The sequence below is a fragment of the Cantharellus anzutake genome (assembly GCF_015039405.1).
Source record: "Cantharellus anzutake strain C23 chromosome Unknown EI90scaffold_8, whole genome shotgun sequence".
Classification (NCBI taxonomy): domain Eukaryota; kingdom Fungi; phylum Basidiomycota; class Agaricomycetes; order Cantharellales; family Hydnaceae; genus Cantharellus; species Cantharellus anzutake.
Window position 1 is genome coordinate 55367 of NW_024066958.1, and position 20237 is coordinate 75603.

Genomic DNA, 20237 nt, shown 5'->3' on the forward strand with positions numbered 1-20237 from the left:
CTGCCCCTCAACCACATAGGTATCATGCAAAGGGGGATGCATGGCCTTGCCGATTCGAAAAAAAACTGACAAGGTCTATTCTTCACTCGATCCGAATAACCTTTTGATGCGCCAGCAGCTTTCATGGGCAACCCAAGCAAACATCGATGCAGGAATGAATGGACTTCACAGACTCGAAGCATTTTCCATCGAACAGGTGCTACAGACTGTTCTTCCCGGGTCAAGACCCGAGTCACCACTGTGGGGAACGCGCCTTAATTCCTGGTGTTATACTCATGCAGGGGTGACGTCATAAGGGTCCAGAATACAAATACTTTCGTCTCGTTGGAGCAAGTACACGTGCGGAGCATGGGGATCATGCAGTCAAGTACGTCTCACTCGGTAGGAATAACCAGATCCGATACAATCGCCGCATGCTGGGCAGAAAGTGGCTCGAGATGATATGGCGTTGGAAGGATTTCCCTATCAATCGTTTTGATAACAAATTAGTAAGGATTCATCATGCCAATTGGACAACTAGGATTACACCTACCGGACCATCCCTCCAGTATATTCTGCGGTCGGCAGGATATCCTTCCCATCCGAATCCTTTGCTGGAATGACACGAGTTGTAGCGAGAAGCGTAACAATGGTGAACCAGACCATCGAATCCGCAAAGTAGATTCCGGGGCATTTCCTAGGCAGAACGGACAGATCTTAGAGTTGTGATTGTCAACACTTAAGAATAAGAGTGCTCCACCTTCGTCCGTACCCAAAGGCATATGTTGTAGGATCAAGTGGTGGCTTTCCATCCCTAACGGTGAATTGGAAGGTGGGAGGATCCAAGAAGCGTTCAGGAATGAAGGATTCTGAGTCGGGGTACAGCTCCTCGTCTCGCGTTATGTGCCTGCAGGGATATAAGTGGAGCAAGTATTCCCAAAACTGTTTGCGCGTACCAGGAGTTGGCGATGACAGTTGTATCCTATCATGGGCACGAGGGGTCAATGCTCGTCGATCCACGCAATAGAACAGCTAGAAAGCTTACCTTAGGGATAAAGTACCCTTTTTTGCAGCACTACTAGGTCAATACCAACCCTGTTATCATCGTGGCCACTTACCCTCATATTCAACGCTCTCTGAAGATCGGTATGGGAGGGAAGGCGGCACCGCAGGCTGCCATCGCAATGTTTCTTTCAACACAGCTTCGACGTACGGAAGATACTCTCGGCTTGAATTAACGAATTAGAAACCTATACGTGGAGAAGTGGGATCGGTGCTGACTCCGAAAATGTAGGCAATCTATGGCGTCCGATTACAGCTTCGATCTCCTGTTGGGCCCGCTTCTGAGCCTCTGGATTAAGGATCATAGCGCGGATGAAAGTCCCAACAGTAGTCGCAGTAGTGTCCACAGAGGCAACCACTGGAAAGGCGTGAAAATGAACCCGGGCATTCCGAAGAAAGCGATTTACCAAGAGCTGCCGAGAGACTCTTGAGGTCTTCGTGATCCGCTTCCAACCCTATACTTCTCAAGATGTTGGCTGTGAAGGATGTATTGTTTGCGCCTTCCAGCTGGAGGGCAGGTATTGTCATGTAGGAATATCACTGTGGGAAGCGAGGCGACTCAAGTGAGGCGACGTACAACATCTTGCTTGGTTACTTTGAATGGTAATTCCTGAGAATCGTGGGCAATCTTGGCCCAAATCTTTGCTTGACGTTTGAAACCAGCGAACGGGAACCAAGATGGAACGTACTTCACTGAAACCCGATTAATATATATGGTAGAAGAGTGTTCCAGTTGAATCTCACATGTGGGGAATGCGTCAATGAGGAAGGCTCCAGGCTGGCTTGCTTCGCCGAAAGTAGAGGCCGCGCTGCCCATCATTTTGACGAACTTGATTCATGAGTAGCCGAGTGTTAAAATTGCAAGGTGGTAAATGGGAAATATACTGACGGGGTCTTCAGGGGATGTAGGGGCAATCCCATACAGTGATTCAAGCATAATCTTCGACACCGTGCTTAATACAGAACCATTGAGACAGAATCCATAGTACAAGGGAAAAGATGGCCTCACAATTTGAAAATGCTGTCGAAGCTGTGCGGCACTGCCCAGCATGGTCCCAAAAGCTTGTGCACCGATTTTTCAATCACCGGAAGGAAGCCTTGGACGGCAGACTTCCCGAGGTGATGATTGGCTGATTTCCGCATCCATGTAAATCGACTACCTTGGTTGGCCAGCCCAAAAGTTTTCTCCCAGCCAACCCTAGTGCGAAGTGTAAGCGCTCTTTAACAGCCAAGGAAATGCATATCCTCTTACAGTTCGCCGCACATCGTCAATTTAGGACGATTGGCAAATATCGCAGCTTTGTTGATGACGAGATCTTGAATCGCCTTGCGAGAATTCAAAATGAGTATGGGTTGTCCCATGGCGGACAAATACACAATGTCCCCTATACATTAGTCTCCTATTAGAAGGCTTCAACCAATAGTGTAGGGTACGTGCCATATTTTTCTTTCAATTTCTGATAATACAGCCATGAATGGGATACCTCAAGTTCGGCAGCATTTCCGATGATTGGATAGCCTTTAGGACCAGGAGGATAAGGTAACTTCCTTTTGTTTGTCTGTTGGAATAGCCAGAAGATAGCAAAGCCCAAACCGAGGAACAAGAGATGGTACATCTCGAACGAGGGGGTACTGGGAGCTGGAGAGCAGAGGCCCAATATATGGAGGGATCTGTCCTTCTATCTATGATGGCCACATGATCCCGGGGCGCATATACTCAAAACCCGGATAACCCACGAGGCTGGTCTTCGAATTCCCTGAATAAGAGATTGGATTAGTTCCGCCCCTGAAGGGCTTGCTTCGCATCAGGCGTCTCCCGAAAGCCAGCATATGGCCGCATGGCAACACGCTAGGAAGCGTATCGATGGTACTCCAAATCGACATAGAACCGGCGGCGAGGCAAAGGCGAATTCCCAATCAGCTAACCAGAGGGGATCTTTCCACTCCTGTCAATAGTTTCGGACAACACTAGGAACTAGGAGCATTATCTCCCGGCCCAAGTATCCGACAATCACTCTGACCCCATGACGCTCTTCTCCACTCGTGAGACGAACGCCCACTCAGCCCACTGAAGGTCTGTCCTTCCGTCCGAATATCCTTTTTTCATATCTCAGCGGTTTTCATGGGCAACTCGAATCACGGACCCCAAGCAGCTCAGACCGCACTACGAGCGCAGCCACGCCTTCACCCCACCAAGGACTTTGATTCACTGTCCGGAAAGGCATTCGGCCGCCTTGCGTGACCCCCGGACAGCACTAAACCGATTCCTCCTAGGTGGGCTGCCGCTTGTGGGCAACCTTAATGCCCAGTGTCCCTTGCGTCTGATCACGGAGGAATGACATCATAAGAGGGCCACAAATAGATACCAACAATGGGAAGATAATATCGCTTGCAGCGTGCTTGAGGCCTGGAGGGACCGATGGACAATCTCACCAAACCCGCGCAGCCCATGCTTCCACACAGCAAACCGCAAAACCTTTAGCAGAGTTATTCCAGTTCTGCACCGGCCGCGCCCACATCGGCGAGCACCCTCACGCAGGAGACAGAGTGTGCCTGCGCACTTGAGACCCAAACAAGAGAACATATCTTACAGGTGTGTCCGAAGTTCAAGAAATGCAGACATATACTGAACCGTGGCTCCCAAACCAGGTTCAGCGCCCTCATGGGGGCATTCTGAGACTGGATCAATTCCTCAAGAAATCCCGTGCGACCGACCCCGGAAGCCAACCCCACCACGCACCAAGGACGGACAGCAACCAGGAGAGAAGGGAGGAGCTGGGCGGAGCTGGGCGGGACACATCCCACCTGACATTATCCAACACGCGGATCCCCCACACCCGACTACACCGACCAGAAAACCCATCATGTATTGACGATGTGGTGAGAAGGGTCCATAGCCGCACTGCCACGTGACAACGAACAAGAGATTCGAAAACAAAACCAAAAAAAAAACAATGCACTTCGTCTCATGGGATTACATCTTACTCGGCGGGAGTGACTAAATCCGATACAATTGTCGCATGCTTGGCAGAAAGTGGTTCAAGATGATACGGCGTTGGAAGAATCTCCCTATCAAGGTATTAGGCATCTGTCATGTTGATTCGACAATGTTGCACATACCGGACCATCCCTCCTGTATATTCCATCGTCGGCAAGATATCCTTCCCACTCGAATCTTTTGCAGGCAAAATACGAGTTGTAGCGAGAAGCGTAACGATGGTGAACCAGAGCATCGAATCGGCAAAGTACATCCCAGGACATTTCCTAGTTGGATGGGCAAATCTTAGACTTGTGATCGTCAAAACTTAGGAATAAGCGTGTTGCACCTTCGCCCGTACCCAAAGGCATATGTCGTAGGATCAAGTGGTGTCTTTCCATCTTCAGCGGCGAATTGGAAGGTGGGAGAGTCCAAGAAACGTTCAGGAATGAAGGATTCTGGGTCACGATGCAGGGTCTCATCTCGCGTTATATGCCTGCAGGGTCGTAAGTAGAGCAATTATTCCTAACATAGCTTGCGCGTACCAGGAGTTCGCGATAACAATTGTGTTCTATCGAGTTGTGCGAGGGGTTAATACTCCAACGGCGCAGTGGAGAGGCTTACCTTTGGGATTAAGTATCCTTTTTTGCCGCGCTACTAGATTAGCCCCAACCTTACCGTATTTGTAGCCACACTTACCCTCATATTCAACGTCCTCCGAAGATCGGTACGGGATGGCAGTTGGCACGATGGGCTGCCATCGTAATGTTTCTTTCAAGATAGCTTCAACGTATGGAAGGCTCTCTCGGCTTGAAAAAAGTAGCATCGAGTTGGCCAATCAGAAACTTAGACATAGAGAAAAAGAATCGGTACTGACTCAGAAAATGTAGGTAATCTACTACATCCTATCACAAATTCAATCTCTTGTCGGGCCCGCTTCTGGGCCTCTGGATTAAGGATCATAGCGCGGATGAAAGTCCCAATTGTAGATGCCGTAGTGTCCACAGAACCACCCGCTGGAAGGGTTGGGAAGAGGAATACTGTGTGTATCTTGACGAAGATATCGGAGGGAGACTTACCGAGAGCTGCTGAGAGGAATTTGAGATCTTCGTGATCTACTCCTAACCCTATATCCCTCAGGATGTTGGCCGTAAAGGACGTGTTGCTTGCTCCTTCAAGCTGAAGAGCAGGCATTAATCATTACTACGGGAAGTGGGAGAAAGGTGTGAGACGACATACAACATCTCTCTCCGTTGTTTTGAATGGTAATTCCACGTAGTCGTGAACGGACTTGGCCCAAATCTTTGCTTGACGTTTGAATCCAGCGAATGGGAACCAAGATGGAACATGCTTTACTGAAACTTGATTAGTGTACACGGTAGCAGTCTTATTCCTGTTAAATCTCACATATGGGAAATGTGTCGACAAGGAACGCTCCGGGCTGGCTCGAATCACCGAAAATATGCGCCGCGCCGCTCAACAGTTTGACGAACTTGATTCATCGACAACCAAGTGTTAGAACCTTAACGAAATAAGTAGGAATTATACAGACCTGGTCTTCAGGTGACTTAGGAGTAATCCCATACAGAGACTCAAGTATAATCTTCGACACGGTGCTTAATGCGGAACTGTTGAGACGAAACACATGACAAAGGGAAAGAGGTACGCACAACTTGAAGATTTTCTCAAAGCTGCCTGGCGATGCCCAGCATGGCCCCAAAAACTCGTGCACTGATTTTTCAATTACCGGGAGAAAGTTTTGCATGGCGGACTTCCCTAGGTATTGGTTGGCTAACTTGCGCATCTGTGTGAACCGATGGCCCTGATTAGTCAGTCCAATAATTTTCTCCCAGCCAACCCTGCGAAACGTAGGCGCTCAACAGGACGGTCAAGAAAAGGACATATATTCTCTTACAGTTCGCCGGCCATCGTCAATTTGGGACGATTGGCAAATATCGCAGCTTTATTGATGACAAGATCTTGAATGGCTTTGCGAGAGTTCAAAATGAGCATGGGTTGTCCCATGGCGGACAAATAGACAACGTCCCCTATACGTTAATCCCTTTCGGCTCTATCACAAGAGTTTAAACCAATGGCGTAAGGTACGTGCCATATTTTTCTTTTAATTTCTGATAATACAGCCATGAATAAGATACTTCGAGTTCGGCAGCATTCCCGATGATTGGATAGCCACTAGGACCGGGGGGAAGGGGTAACTTGCTTTTGTTCTTCTGCTGGAATAGCCAGATGATAGCAAGAGTCGCACCAAGGAGGAAGAGATGATACATCCTAAGCGAGGGGTTAGGATGGAAAAGTACCCAACGGTCTAATATATAGAGGGATTCGTCCCGTGCGCTGGATATATGATTATCAAGCGAGTAAAGGACCAAAGTCGATCTAGTTAATGATCGGGCTCATACGGAGTGCCCGAATAAGCCCATCAACTGGACAGGGTCGGATACCCTGCCGACAAGCTGGTATTCCTGTTCCACTTGCTCCATGCCCATGGCAATAACCCAGTGGCTCAGCAGTATAGTAACTCAGCAACGTGCAGCCCCCTTATCTCTATGGAAGAGGATTTACGGAAGGTTCAAAAACACCCCCAGTGAGGCACGAACGTCCTCGTACTTATTATGTTGGAGAGTCGGTCATCCGACTGTCAATATTGACAGCGATGGACATTGTAATTATTCTAATATCACCACAATTATTGGGGTTGAGACCCTCATTCTCTTTATTATACGGCGTAGTCGCCCCTGGCGTATTCGGGTATAAAGAGAGCAGATTTTTCACTCCCTCTCCCTCAGATCTCTCGTACAAGTCTGAGGTGGGAATTTCCTTTATCGTTTTGAGAATCGTTCTAAATGTATTTATTGGTGCAGTTTAACGCGCCGTAGCCCTTTTACATTTTAAAAATATGCCAAGTCCCAAATGGCCCTGATTATCAGTTGTGCCGTTGAGCAAGAGAGACGTCGCCTGGCAAGATTTGCCAGAAACCGATGCCTAGTATCGGGTTGTGGTCATTGATCCGAGGTTGAAGCACTAGCTAGCACCGTTTATTCACGAGTGCACGCTTCAAGGGCATTTGCCCCATATGGGTGATGAGGCTAGCTAGAGTGGCATTGTCGTATCAAACCGGACATTAAAAACATGTGGCCCGAAAGCTCGGCCAAACATTCTTCAAGGCTATTCCGCCCGGAGAACTTCGCTGTGGACGCCACCTTTTTGGTATGGCAGTAGGCAGGTGACTAGCCTCTAATATTAGTAGTATGGGAGTCCTGAAGCCCCGCCAATCGAATGGTAAGTAGGACGAGTTACGCGATGCGAGTGGATGAGTCGACCATCCTGTCACGCGTCACGGCAGCCGTTGCTTTCAAGTAAAATAAGTAAAATTTAAGCGCCGATTACCCAGCTGGTTATTGCTCTCAGGCCGTTCAGTTCATTACCTGGTTTGTTCCTCCTGAAAGAATCTGATATGTCCGGCCTTGGTAATGATGAGTGCATTGCCATTCTCACCCTCCCCATTCTTGCTCACGTCTCTATTTCCTCTGAGCAGGTACAACGACCGACTCTGTCCATCACCACAGAGCCCCCCACTATTTTTTTTAGTATCAGTAGAAGTCCTCTCTATAATACTCCATTTCGTCACACCCCACCATCGTATGCACGGAGACATGACATGAATCAGGGTCGTAGAAACGCACTGTCCAAGTCCCACTCTCCTCCATCACCTAGTATGCACCCGTGCATATTTGGGTCCTCTTTCTGACACTTCAGAAGTATGGCCCATCTGTCCGAACAATTATTTATCCCTCCTCAGCTAGCTAAGAACTAACCAAGGAACATCGACTACTTTGTCGATGCCTCGATGCATGCACAGGATTGCGCGGCCTTGAAGTATATGGGTACTATCATGTCATTTTCGAAATATTAATATTCAAAGAAAGAGATATGGATCAACCCTTGCCTCAGCCTCTTTCCTGTCGTTCCGATACCATCCTTGCCCTGGGCTCCGGGATACTTCATATGACTTGGTCCTCCACTTCGTCAGGTTGCCTCCAGTCTTGAACACCTTCGAGTATGTTCGCGGTCAACTACCTGCTTGTGGTCCGAATCCAACCTTTCTGCACTCAAATTGCAGCAATCCGTAGAACTGATTGGATGAGACATGACAAACGAGGAGTTACGTCTTGCAACGTGAACATTTCTTTGCGCAGTTCGTATTGAAAGCCACAAGGGTGTTCACTTCTGTCAATACATTACGATATAGCTGTGCTTATCAAACTTTGGGATAGTTTTTGTCCAAACCTTCACTCTGCAATTCTTTCCCTTGTATCTCTTGACGCGTTTGCCTGCCCAGTGCCCTTCGAAACTGCGCAAACTTATGGCTGCTGTCTGGGCATTTTTGCATCATCTAGGGATATCCACGGCATCACAGCCAGGGTCAAGCTTCTTCGGCAGATTTACAACTTTCAAAAACCCTTCTTCCATGTGCACAGTACTGGACATTCTCCGTTGTTGCATATGACATTCGGTACAGCAAACCAGGCCCAGTTACACCGTAGACGTCCCATTGGTGCCGCACAGACGAGCCACAAAGGTCCGAAATCCGATTGTCTGATTAGTGTCTGCATCCAAAAGCAGTGGACTCGTGAAGTTAGTGGGCGTTCACCGTGACCTAACATCAGGAAAAGATTGTTAGATGTCATAATCTAGACCGGAATAAATGGATCCATGCTGCAAGCCACCAGTGATGTCTTGACAAACGTACGCGGAAGGGATTCTCTGCAGCTAGCCGGTTGGAAGGTTGTCTCTCTATGTATATGGGCACCAATTTGGAGCACTGTCGATAGCCAGTGCTTCCTGGGCTGATCAAAGTATTACCACGCCACCCAGCCACGCTGGCTTCCAGGGTATGCGTGATGCGAATTAAGTAAGCACCTGCCTTCCAGGGGCATGGAGTCTAAACTCATGAAAGCTAGGCCGGCATTTTACGTATGAGCCCGGTACGTGCCGCGGCCATTCACCTGGACTTTCGTTCCCCGTTTGCTTCATCATGGGATCATGGGCCCGGGATGCCAGATAAATCCCTTTTATGGCACTCCATATTAATTTTCCCGTTCAAATAATTATGCGGCGCGCGCGCTGGGATCGAATGCTACTGGACTTGAGGCACCTCATCCATGGCTGCATTATCAGAAGTTAAAAGAAAAAAAATTGATGACCCCACGCTATCAAGCCCTCGTGGAACCAAAAGTGGACAGTCTGTGAAATGACACGATAGTTGACAAAATTTTGTTCGCAACGATCCTACAACGATGCAAGATTTGGGGGCTGAAATCTCGGAAATTTCTCGAAGTTCGGGCTTTTTTCGGGTCAAAATCTGGGAAACTGCCTACTGGGATTCATACAAGCTTGCGCGCGGGGGTCCTTAGCCAGCCCGCTGGGATGCTTGACATACTATTTCAATCAATTAGACATACCGATTTTTTTTTTATTGGCAATCGAGCCGCATAGCTAGGGATCGAATTGAGATAAAAGACCTAGCGGATTCCCTGGCGAAAGAGTTTCACTCACTGTCCAGCAAACCATTCGGCCGGCTTGTGTAACCCCGGTCGGACAGTACTGAATTATATTCATTAATGCCTAGCGTGCTTTGTGCCCAATCACGCAGGGGTGATGCCATAAGGATGGGCGCTGGTGAATTTCTTCACAAACTCCGCCACCACTGCGCGCGGGTTCGACAAATTGAAATGACAGATTTGGTTTCTGTGTTCTTTTGTCATGACCATGGCGGACAAATAAACAATGTCCCCTATACGTTATAATAGTTCCTCCACAAGAGTTGAAATCAATGGCGTAAGGTACAAGTCATATTTTTCTTTCAACTTCTGATAAAATAGACACTTCGACTTCGACAGCATTTTCGATGATTGGATAGCCTTTGGGACCAGGAGGATAAGGTAACTTCCTTGTTCTTCTGCTGGATAGCCAGATGATCGCAAGAGCCACACCAACGGGGAAGAGATGATACACATTAAACGAGGGATAATGGATATGAGAAAGTATCCAATATATAGAAGGATTCGATCGTCCCATATATGATTAACAAACAAGGAAGGAATAAGTAAGCCGCAAGGTGATCGGGCTCATCCAGAGTACCCGGATAATCCTTCATCTATCTATAAAGCTGGACTGCCTGTATACAGCGGCGCCTAGTGCTAAATATGGCAGCAAATTGAAGACAAACAAGCTGGTACTCCTGTCCTCAGCCAGAAGGCAGTGCTCAGCGGTATAGCAAGCTGTTAGCAACGTGCAAGTCCCAAAATCATGCAGAGGGTCATCCTTCAAAGGATCAGCACGTCAATTAAGATTGGAACGCCGCATGACATTGCTCGCCTGTCGATCGTCCACGGAAACATTCCCTGGAAGAGGATTTGCGGGAGGATTCAGACACCTATCTAATATTACATATGAAGTCATAGAGGCAGGAGTCCTGGGATGTACCCGAGCTTATTGGCATGTCAAGTCCCACCGATATTCCCTTTATTAAGGCCGACTTCCGAGATGGTGGATGGATTGGTGCGGCTCCGCAAGAGAAATGCTGCTTGGCGAGGGTTTGCGAAGAACCTAAGGGCGATCCGAGGAAGCACGGGTACCAGCTAGCACAGTTTGTTTGCGAGTGCACGAACACTAATAGCAGCTAGCCATTTCGGGACAGTGCCTAGTATGGGTGATGCGACCAGGGTGATAGAGTCTGTCGTATCCAAAACATTCTCCAATGATTTTGACTGTCCGGCAAGTGGGTGAAGAACTTCGCCCAGGCAGAGGCCACCATGAGTGCTCATGAAGGCGGCTACGTGAGAATATATCCTGTGGTAGGATGAATATACAAGTGGTCATGCCCGGATTCGATTGAGATTTAAGCGCCGATTACCAGCATCGTGAAGCTGCGCTAATCTTCAGTTTCGTACTTCTGAACATATTGAGTAGATCGCTACTTTCAGGTTGTCCGGTTCATTCCCTCGGCCTGTTGGTGGTTTGTTCCTCGCCCGGTTCTCGGTTATGATGAGTGCGTTGCCATTTCCACCCTCCCACCCTTGCTCACGTCTCCATCTCCTGTAAGCAGGTACAACGAGTGACTCTGTCCATTCCCACAGAGTCCACTATCAGCAGAAGTTCTCTCTGGGGGAAAGGAACCCTCTATTTCACCGCACCCTACCATCGTCCAAGTACCCATCATCGTGGACGCGGATAGATGACATTAAGCGGCGTGCCGCTTTTGCTGTGCTCGATTTTCCTTGTCTCAAGGTCGTGGAAAAATGCTATCCAAGTCTCATAGTACCCCGCATATTTGGGTCCTTCTCTGACACCTCAGAAGTATGGCCCCTCTATCCGGACAATTGTCCTCGGACGGTCGTGTTATCTCAATGGGGGTCTTTTGCGAACCAACTGTGAAATGTCGACGACGTCATCACTATCATCTCATTTTCGAAATGTTCAAAGAAAGAGATGTGGATTCCTGTCATTCCGATACGCTCCTTGACATGGGCCCTTTAGAAAGCTTTGACGCCCATGTCCCACCCCCCCAACGACCACCAGGGACTATCGAGTTTTCATCCCTGGCACTATACTTGGATTTGCCATATGGCTAAGCTTGCGCGCCCAATTAGTACCTGGGCTTTTGCGGTATAGGGCCAAACTCAAGGCAATGCCAGCCCGTAGAGGTAAGCAGACGTGTCTGTGCAACTTGCATCCTGCAGCTCGCATATTTTGTGTAATTCGTTCAATCATGTAATCAAATATATGATGCTAATACTGTGAATCTTTTGATGCAGAGACCAAGGGGAAAAAATGAGGCACGGGGAGCATGCACAAAAAGAGCGGGATGGGTGATGAAAGGGAGGTCTAAACTCTAGGAGCCAAAACACCAGAGTTACGCGGGGGGGTCAGAGGTAGTCAAGTTCGGCAAGAATAGAATATTAATCACTGAAGATCAAGGTGAGCCACGTCAATCAAACTTTGGGACGCAAACACCAGCAACTTACATTTCCTCCATGGCGCTGGCACCAGCAGCTTCCGGTGCTGGTGGAGCCTCGGTCTCGCTGCCCTGAACAGCTGGAACCTCTTCCTCCTCATCGACATCCAAGCCGAGAGAAATCATGCGGTAAATACGTTTGGCGAAGCTGGTTGGCTCCTCCAAAACGAATCCAGACGTGAGAAGGGCAGTCTCGAACAAGAGGTAGGTCAAGTCGCGAACGGACTTGTCGGCCTTGTCCTCAACAACTTTTTTCTTCAACTCCTTGATGATAGCATTGTGCGGGTTGAGTTCAAGAGTCTTCTTCGAAGCCATGTACGACGACATCGAGCTATCACGAAGAGCCTGTGCCTTCATAATACGCTCCATGTTCGATGACCAACCGAATTGACCAGTAACGAGCACACACGGAGAGTCGACGATACGATTGGAAATGACAACCTTCTCAACCTTGTCGCCTAGGGCATCTTTAATCGCTTTGCAGAGATCATCGAAGCTTGCAGCTTCTGACTCGCGTTCCTTCTTTTCCTCTTCGGTCTCCTCGAGCTCCAGCCCTTCCTTACTGACACAGACGAGCTTCTTGCCGTCAAACTCTTTAAGTTGAGTGATGGCGTACTCGTCAATGGGGTCGACGAGGAGGAGGACTTCAAAACCCTTCTTCTTAAGAACTTCTAGGAATGGCGAGTCACGCACGCTCGTAAGGGACTCGCCAGTGAGGTAGTAAATTGATTTCTGAACCTCGGGCATACGGGTGATATAGTCTGGAGGGAGTCTTTAATGAACTGAATGGTGACGGACTGTCAAAGACGGACCTTTCAGGCTGGTCGACTCCTCACCAGACCTCGTCGAGTTGAAGCGCAAGAACTCAGCGAGTTTGCTGCGGTTCTGAGCATCCTCATGAATACCAAGCTTGATGTTCTTGCCGAACGCCTCATAGAATTTGGTGAAGTTGTCTTTGTCCTCGGAAATCTCGGTGAAAAGATCCATGCACTTCTTGACAATGTTCTTGCGGATAACCTTGAGAATCTTGTTTTGTTGGAGCGTCTCACGAGAAATGTTGAGAGGAAGATCCTCAGAGTCGACGATACCACGGACAAAGTTGAGGTACTCAGGAATGAGCTCCTCACAGTCGTCCATGATGAACACGCGGCGCACATAGAGTTTGATGTTGTTACGCTTCTTCTTGGTCTCGAAGAGATCAAACGGAGCACTTGACGATGGTCATCAATGAAATAGGGAGAATCCGGGAACGCAGCAACTCACCGCTTGGGAACATAAAGAATTGCCTTGAACTCCAGCTGACCTTCAACGGAGAAATGCTTCACGGCAAGATGATCTTCCCAGTCGTTGGTCAAGCTCTTGTAGAAAGAACCGTACTCATCAGGCGTGATATCCTGGGGGCTGCGAGTCCATAACGGCTTGGTCTTGTTCAACTCCTGGTTCTCAGTTTCGATCTCCTTGACCTTCTTCGTCTTCTTCTTCTTGCCTTCCTCCTCATCCTCAACCTCGACGATTTTGTCCTCGGTCTTAGACTCCTCTTCTTCATCCTCATCCTCGACTTCCTAAAAAGGAACGAATATGAGCGACACGCCAGTGTCAGAATGAAGTCAGGATGGTCAAACCTTCTCAACCTCCTTGGTGACGACAAGTTGAATGGGATATGAGATGAATTCGGAGTGCTTCTTGACGATGTCCTTAATCTTCTTCTCATCGAGATACTCGAGCTGGTCCTCCTTCAAATAGAGCCGCAATTCGGTACCACGTCCAAGTGGTTCGTTGACAGTGTCTGGAGTGATGGTGAAAGTCCCACCAGCAGATGACTCCCAAATGTACTGCTCGTCATCATTATGTTTGGATATTACCTGCACTCGTTCAGCAACAAGATAGGCGGAGTAAAAACCGACACCGAATTGCCCAATCATAGAAATATCGGCACCCGAGCTGAGGGCCTCCATGAAGGCCTTCGTACCCGACTTGGCAATCGTTCCGAGATTGTTAACAAGATCGACTTTGGTCATACCGATACCAGTATCCCGAATACGGAGGAGCTTGTTCTCCTTGTCTGGAGTAATGCGGATGTACAGCTCACGCTCAGTCTCGAGGACGGTAGGATCGGTAAGGGAGGAATAGCGAATCTTGTCAAGAGCATCTGAACAATTCGAAATCAACTCGCGAAGGAAAATCTCCTTGTTGGAGTAGAAGGTGTCTAATTGATAGCACCAATAAGCGCGCGGCAAGGGTCGAAACCGAAGAAAAGACAGCTGTTAGAGATACGCCACAGCTATGAGATGGAAAGCTGCTTACTGATGATAAGGTCCAAGAGCTGACTGATTTCAGCTTGGAATCCAAAACTTTCAGATGCCATTTTGTTCAAGAGCTGATGGGTGTGAGTGAAGTTAAAGGTCTCTGGGTAACAGTCTGAATGGATGCTCGTTAAGTAACTTCGACAGCGAATCGAGGTTGAGCGAAGGGAAAGACACGTACTGATTGAAGTTGACTCGAGTCAAGAGGGCAAGATCTGGAGGAAGTTAGTCCCAGCCATCTTCGATTTTTATGGGGAGCAAGTGGTTTGCATCCGGTGACGCGGGGGCGGTTCTAATTCAATCACAGAAAGTGCCAGAAGGTTCTCTTGCCTTTTTTGGAATATCCACGGGTAGCGCCGATGACATAGGGCGGTTGGAAACACATCGAATGATACAGGAGAAACTTATGGCTCGTACATGGAGCTAACGGTCTTGCAATATTGTGAACCAAGAAGAAATATGCGTCAACTCGTAAAGTAGGAATTGATATGCGTATCCATCGAAGTTCATGGAAAGAAAGACACAGCAACAATTGAAAAATTGAACACATAGAGCGTCGCAAAGCCAAAAATGATTTCCGCCAGCGCGCCAGTCTCAACTTGCACACCATCACGTTCCTGCACATCCTTTGATGTGACGAAGTTGTTAAACGTTCGCTCGCTTCACGGAAATGTCCATTCAATCTGGGGATGGAACTGACGTTTGTCAAATGAAGGGATGACTCGACTCGGCTCTCGACAATCTTCGGGCAGGTGCCTCAAGAATTCCCCCCAGGACGGCTGGCCGTCGTGATTGAAGTCCGCGGGCTGTGACAGAGGGTGCGAATGATTCTTCTGGAGGATTAACCTCTCCACCCAATTGTCCTCGAGCGCGCCGCGAACGCAGTCGAAGAGGTGCGATAGGCTTCAGTTGGGGCATCGGACTGCTTCGCAGTGACATTTCTGGCAAGTCGTGAGAGAGGGATCTCGTCCGCAAGACCCTTTGATCCACAACGTCATTACTTCTTCCATTCATCCCGGCGCGCGACTCCAACGGGATGGTCATTGCTGAATTCCGCCTCTCGTAATCGGCATCGGCTGTGCAATTCGGAATTCCCGGATGCAAGGAAGAGGATGTTGATATTCCCAGAACGCTATTGAGGTGAATGGCTTACCTTTAGGGAATGAGCTGCTGGAAGGAAGTCTCTCATCTGGGCTGAGGATCGCAAGTAACCGGGTATTTTGAGGGGCCTCGTAGTCTGACTCGAAAAAATCTCTAACTCCCTCACTGGGAGAATGCGGGAAAAGACTATTGCTCCTCGTAATCTTAAATGTGCCAAAGTCGAATGTTGTGAACCTAAAGCTCTTAGAGTTCGAAACAATCACGCCAAATGACATCTTCCAGATCACCCTGCTGGAATTGAGAAATGAAGAGGCACATAGCACCAAATCATTATCACTCACTACTGCTGTCGATTTTGACGTGTTCCAGAGCACAATGGAGGAGCAAAACTTGACCCCTGGTCGTAGCTCTACTTATGAGGCTGGGATGCACTATGTAATCCAGTCGAGGCTGAGATCCGGGGGAACAGAGGTGCGGCGTTGTGCGATTGATTTGACTCGGTGCACATGGTTTGAGCGGAAAGTTGATCCTCCATTGGAATCCAACTCAATCGTGCCGAACCAATCTTTTTTCGCAAGAATGGCTGCCTAACGCAGCTATGGAAAGAGACGAGCCATCCGGTCGCAAACGTGGAGGTCACACCTTAATGATAGGACTCGCCGTATGAATGCCACCAGCAAGGATGCACTGCTGGCGTATCGACATGGTGACAGTCTTACAACGGATCATGATGCACAGTGGATCAACTCGGGTGCTTGCATTCATTTGGTTAGGTAACCACTTTGGGTCCGCTGTTCGAATTGTTGTTTGGGCTGTGCACCAGCGAGCATATCGCAAAGGTGACATCGGACATCACCGGGCGCCTTGTGTCCCCCAAAAATCGAGGTACAAAGCTGAACGACATGCATCTTACTCCACTTCACTTCAAATCTCAGCCAGGATACCCCAGTGTTCAAACATGGACCGGGCGCTGAATCCTTCTGACGTTGCAGAACATGTCACGTGCCAGTCTACACACAGACTCTAAATCCGTCATCACGGAGTTGCGGAACACAAATGTCAAGATAAACCTGCACTTACCAGAGCCAGAACACAGATGAGACTGCTTCACGGAGGCTAACAATATTAACTCTCCGAACCACGATCTCGAATCTCGGGAGTGACAAGGTGAGGCGCACGTCCTGAGCTTCCTGCACTGAACCAATCAAAGGTCGAATCCTTACGCACTCTTCAGCTAATGAGATGACTGGGTTCGGAGAAGGACATGTTTTTTTTTACCGCCGAAACTCAACGCCGACGTGCATTTGAAGCACCGATGACATTAAGCCAGCCTAAGAACGGTCGGTTGTGAATGGCTCCTGTGACAGCCAGATGTTGCGAGCACCACTCAGGTCACCCAGAATGAGACAGGAAGCCAGAAGTATCCGCAGTCTAAAATGGTGCGACACCATTCCTTGGGAGCGCAACAAAGGCTGCGTTTTTCGCCCGCCTCTATAAAAGAGGTAAAACAAAGAGCGGGTTCGATCACCCGAGGCGCTGTCCAGATTCCCGGTCCAATCCGGTCGGTATGGCGCCGAAACACGGGGAGATCCAGGATCCAGGAGGGTTTCCAGCGTCGACAAAGGCCACGGGATCGTTTCCTAGAGCCAGGCAAGGAAAGCCAGAAACAGAGGATCTTGATATACGGATAAGTACCAGATCTCGGTAGATGCACAATGTTGGCATGCGACTTGGAGCAAGGGGTGTGTTGGGGCACATTACACTCAGGAATGGCAGTGGAAAGCCCCCATTGTACGAGACTCAAGGCTAAAATACCCCAAAGTGCCATATATGGAAGAATTGCTGTCTAAGCCAACCCACTGGATCGAGAAAATCATCAGCGTCAGCAAGTCCAAGGTTAATTGCCACTGGGCTGGGGTCCTGACCACGCAGTAGCACAACGTGGGGGTGACAAAACTCTAGGACAGTGTCGGCCACAATCTCCGCTAGAAGTGCGACTTATAGGGACGTGCAATTCCTTCCAAAAACGCACTGAATGGTTTGAGATGCGCGGAAGGAGTGAAGGGAAGAAGAAATGGGGTTTCGAATCGTCATCAGCTGGATCACCGCGGCTTTACGTTGGAACGAATAGATTTACTTGCGAATCAATGAGATGAAACACACCGCTGCAAATCCATTCGTGCCTGGTAGCTCTACTTCACCGGGACGGAAGGTGAGGAAAACAAAGGGCTTGCAAAAGAACCTGTGGCACTCGAATTCCTCAATGGGATCCAACGTTCAGCCTTGTGAGGATTTCTCTGATCTTCTACTTTTTGGCTATTTGGGTCCTGCAGAGTCATTTGAGTTGGGAGTGCGTTTGGGGCGAGAACGGGAAAATTTAATTGACTTTTGTCACGCAGTCACCAGCTCGTGACCTGGCACTTGTGAGATGATCTCGGTGAGGGAGCTGGTCTTCCCAAGGCCAGCCGTAGCTAACTCAGCCACGCATCCCAAAGGCGTTCTTCATATTTAACCAGAAGGGCGAGGTGAGTTTCTCAGTGACGATTGCCTGTAAATCGTTGAATTCGAGTTGACTGCAGGTTCTTATTTCTCGACTGTTTCGACCTGACCTGAGGTTTGTCTAGTGTTACCGTGTGCCCTTACGGGTCGCCTAAAGCGGAAGCCATATTAGGCGGTCCATTGCCGATGTGTTCCGTATACAAGTTGTGTCAAATAGCGATGTGCGATCACCAATAGTCACCCTCGGGTCAACCAGTTTCTTCCATGTTCGAGTTAACAACGTCTACGTACTTGCTGTTACAAAGTATGTTCAGCCTATCTGGCATTCTGGTCTTAGGTTTTTCTGTGATATTCACACCGTTGTGGAACTTAGGCGCAATGCGAACGCTGCCCTCGTCTTCGAATTCATATATCGGTTTAACACTATAGCGAGGTCATATTTCGGGAAATTGGATGAAGAGTCTGTCAAAAATAATTTTGTGTTAATTTACGAGCTTATTGATGGCAAGGTCAATCTCATCTTCCAATTGATCCTGCGTTGATGGCATCCATGGTTCACAGAAATTTTGGACTTCGGATACCCACAAAACAGCGAGGTCGATACGCTGAAGTCGTATATTACTACCGAGGGTGTCAAATCGGAAATGGCAGTTGTAAGTGCCTCCATTCTATCTTCCTCGCTGAACCTGAATCTCACCAACGAAACAACCAGAGAGAAGATTCGTCAAAAATAACTTCCCAAGCCACAGGGAGCGTGGGCTGGAGGCGAGCCGGTGTGAAATACCGGAAGAATGAGGCATTTGTAGACGTCATCGAGAACGTTAATCTGATGATGAGTTCGAAAGGTCTTCCAACCACGCGTACCTTCGCTAGATGGAAGAACTGATGGCTCCTATCATCTACAGGGACCGTGCTCCGTGCGGATGTCGATGGGCAGATATTGATGAGGGCATACCTATCAGGCGAGCCAGAGTGTAAATTTGGCCTCAATGACAAAATCGTTTTGGAGAAGAGGTACGTCCACCACCCTATGTGTCGACCCACATTCTCCCCTAACTCGATCCCCAAAGTGAGCGTGGAAGTGCTGGCGATAATGCCGTTGAACTGGATGACTGCCAATTTCATCAATGCGTACGATTGACCCAATTTGATGTGGACCGAACCATAAGCTTCATTCCCCCGGATGGAGAATTCGAGCTTATGAGGTGAGTTGTCTGACGGTTATTTGTACTTGATTGCATGCTTTGCTGACCGTTTGTTTCTCACGATGGGTTTCCAACAGGTATCGGTCGACAACCAACGTCAACCTCCCTTTACGTGTTCAACCTATTGTTGTGGAGCATGGCAGATCCAGGGTAGAGTATACAGTGAACGTCCGGGCAAATTTTGATTCGAAATTGAGCGCCACGGAGATTGTTCTGAGGATTCCAACACCCCTTAACACTACATCCGTCGACGTGAAGGCCGCAACTGGCAAGGGGAAGTACATGCCAGAAGAAAATGTCATAGTTTGGAAGTGCGTCCTTTCTTCTAACATTCCGCCCTTGTTCCCATGCTCGTCATCCCGCAGGACAAAGGAAACTCACGATTCCCATCCTTTTTAGGATACCCCGGCTCCAGGGCGGGGCGGAATGTACATTGCACGCAATGGCAGAACTAACGGCAACTACTAATCGGCAACCATGGGCGAGACCCCCTATCGATGTTGACTTCCAGGTGCTCATGTTTACTGCTTCGGGATTGCATGTGCGTTTCTTGAAGGTTTTCGAGAAAAACAATTACACGAGCGTCAAATGGGTGCGATACCTCACAAAGGCGGCTGGCTCATATCAGATTCGGGCAAGTAACTTCTTTCCCACTTTGCTGAACCACTGCCTCACCTTGCTAATCGTGCATTCTGGGCTTCTGTTCTCACATTTGTTTGGATACCCGAACAGTTCTAAAGATATTGTTCTCTAATGCATGATGTAGTTTCGCAGCGCACAGCCATAATTTATGGACAGTCATCAATGGTTCATTGAGGTGCACGTGTTCAATGTGATAATCTCGCAAGATCGAGCCGTTTGGTGCACTGTTTCCTCTTTGCGTTATTTGATACGATGGACCGGATACTTGACATTTATGGCTGCAGCAACGTGCACAATGTGTGGATCTGCGCCTTTCTTCCGTCTCCCAATCATTGACCCAGCCGAATGAATGTTTCCTTCCTCCGAGCTTTCAGAAACGCTCATGATCTGATCCACTTTGTTCCACTCTCCGCCTGGCTTTTCTTGCTTGA

At 48.6% G+C, this 20237-nt stretch overlaps 6 protein-coding genes across 6 annotated transcripts; 1 reads left to right on the forward strand and 5 right to left on the reverse strand.

Annotated features, from left to right (window-relative positions):
• Positions 1–528: 528 nt before the first annotated feature.
• Positions 529–2657, reverse strand: EI90DRAFT_3144306 (cytochrome P450; the record flags this gene model as incomplete). The annotated part of the gene is made up of 12 exons (XM_039065130.1): positions 529–676; positions 740–886; positions 936–961; positions 1025–1041; positions 1098–1207; positions 1261–1399; positions 1615–1734; positions 1786–1870; positions 1931–1994; positions 2051–2239; positions 2294–2426; positions 2480–2657. 12 exons carry the CDS (start codon positions 2655–2657, stop codon positions 529–531), a joined length of 1356 nt encoding a protein of 451 aa, XP_038920132.1.
• Positions 2658–3988: 1331 nt separating this feature from the next.
• On the reverse strand, positions 3989–6457 carry EI90DRAFT_2516066 (cytochrome P450). Its single transcript, XM_039053161.1, has 14 exons — positions 6129–6457; positions 5934–6066; positions 5689–5877; positions 5571–5634; positions 5426–5510; positions 5258–5373; positions 5098–5197; positions 4896–5034; positions 4718–4827; positions 4643–4659; positions 4564–4589; positions 4368–4514; positions 4162–4305; positions 3989–4110 (listed from the first exon to the last, which is right to left on the reverse strand). The coding sequence occupies exons 1-14, from the start codon at positions 6304–6306 to the stop codon at positions 4023–4025; spliced, it is 1536 nt and encodes a 511-aa protein (XP_038920133.1). The 5' UTR covers positions 6307–6457; the 3' UTR covers positions 3989–4022.
• A 5410-nt stretch (positions 6458–11867) lies between these two features.
• EI90DRAFT_2517016 (HSP90-domain-containing protein) lies at positions 11868–14649 on the reverse strand. The gene is made up of 6 exons (XM_039053162.1): positions 14541–14649; positions 14361–14474; positions 13679–14262; positions 13320–13618; positions 12869–13266; positions 11868–12817 (listed from the first exon to the last, which is right to left on the reverse strand). Exons 2-6 carry the CDS (start codon positions 14419–14421, stop codon positions 12063–12065), a joined length of 2097 nt encoding a protein of 698 aa, XP_038920134.1. The 5' UTR covers positions 14422–14474; positions 14541–14649; the 3' UTR covers positions 11868–12062.
• A 40-nt stretch (positions 14650–14689) lies between these two features.
• Positions 14690–15931, reverse strand: EI90DRAFT_3040914 (uncharacterized protein). The gene is made up of 2 exons (XM_039059047.1): positions 15513–15931; positions 14690–15435 (listed from the first exon to the last, which is right to left on the reverse strand). The coding sequence occupies exons 1-2, from the start codon at positions 15733–15735 to the stop codon at positions 15065–15067; spliced, it is 594 nt and encodes a 197-aa protein (XP_038920135.1). The 5' UTR covers positions 15736–15931; the 3' UTR covers positions 14690–15064.
• A 632-nt stretch (positions 15932–16563) lies between these two features.
• On the reverse strand, positions 16564–17292 carry EI90DRAFT_3040919 (uncharacterized protein; the record flags this gene model as incomplete). Its single annotated transcript, XM_039059048.1, has 1 exon — positions 16564–17292. A coding segment is annotated over exon 1 (436 nt), but the record flags the coding sequence as incomplete, so codon positions are not given.
• Positions 17293–17612: 320 nt separating this feature from the next.
• Positions 17613–19980, forward strand: EI90DRAFT_3144308 (Mu homology domain-containing protein; the record flags this gene model as incomplete). The annotated part of the gene is made up of 12 exons (XM_039065131.1): positions 17613–17810; positions 17956–17985; positions 18040–18074; positions 18132–18263; positions 18333–18463; positions 18521–18612; positions 18672–18804; positions 18865–18973; positions 19030–19164; positions 19242–19475; positions 19564–19802; positions 19931–19980. 12 exons carry the CDS (start codon positions 17613–17615, stop codon positions 19978–19980), a joined length of 1518 nt encoding a protein of 505 aa, XP_038920137.1.
• Between the last annotated feature and the right edge of the window lie 257 nt (positions 19981–20237).

What these genes read in the sequence shown, in the direction of transcription:
- EI90DRAFT_3040914 (XM_039059047.1), bottom strand. Translation starts at nt 15,735, where the DNA reads ATGTCATTTGGCGTGATTGTTTCGAACTCTAAGAGCTTTAGGTTCACA. An exon ending in CAGCAGCTCATTCCCTAAAG is followed by an intron (nt 15,436 to 15,512) that starts GTAAGCCATTCA and finishes CGAATTGCACAG; the next exon opens with CCGATGCCGATTACGAGAGG.
- EI90DRAFT_2517016 (XM_039053162.1), bottom strand. Translation starts at nt 14,421, where the DNA reads ATGGCATCTGAAAGTTTTGGATTCCAAGCTGAAATCAGTCAGCTCTTG. An exon ending in TCACCAAGGAGGTTGAGAAG is followed by an intron (nt 13,619 to 13,678) that starts GTTTGACCATCC and finishes GTTCCTTTTTAG; the next exon opens with GAAGTCGAGGATGAGGATGA. An exon ending in ATTCTTTATGTTCCCAAGCG is followed by an intron (nt 13,267 to 13,319) that starts GTGAGTTGCTGC and finishes ACCATCGTCAAG; the next exon opens with TGCTCCGTTTGATCTCTTCG.
- EI90DRAFT_2516066 (XM_039053161.1), bottom strand. Translation starts at nt 6,306, where the DNA reads ATGTATCATCTCTTCCTCCTTGGTGCGACTCTTGCTATCATCTGGCTA. An exon ending in ATTGTTATCGCGAACTCCTG is followed by an intron (nt 4,515 to 4,563) that starts GTACGCGCAAGC and finishes ACGACCCTGCAG; the next exon opens with GCATATAACGCGAGATGAGA. An exon ending in GCCTTTGGGTACGGGCGAAG is followed by an intron (nt 4,306 to 4,367) that starts GTGCAACACGCT and finishes CCATCCAACTAG; the next exon opens with GAAATGTCCTGGGATGTACT.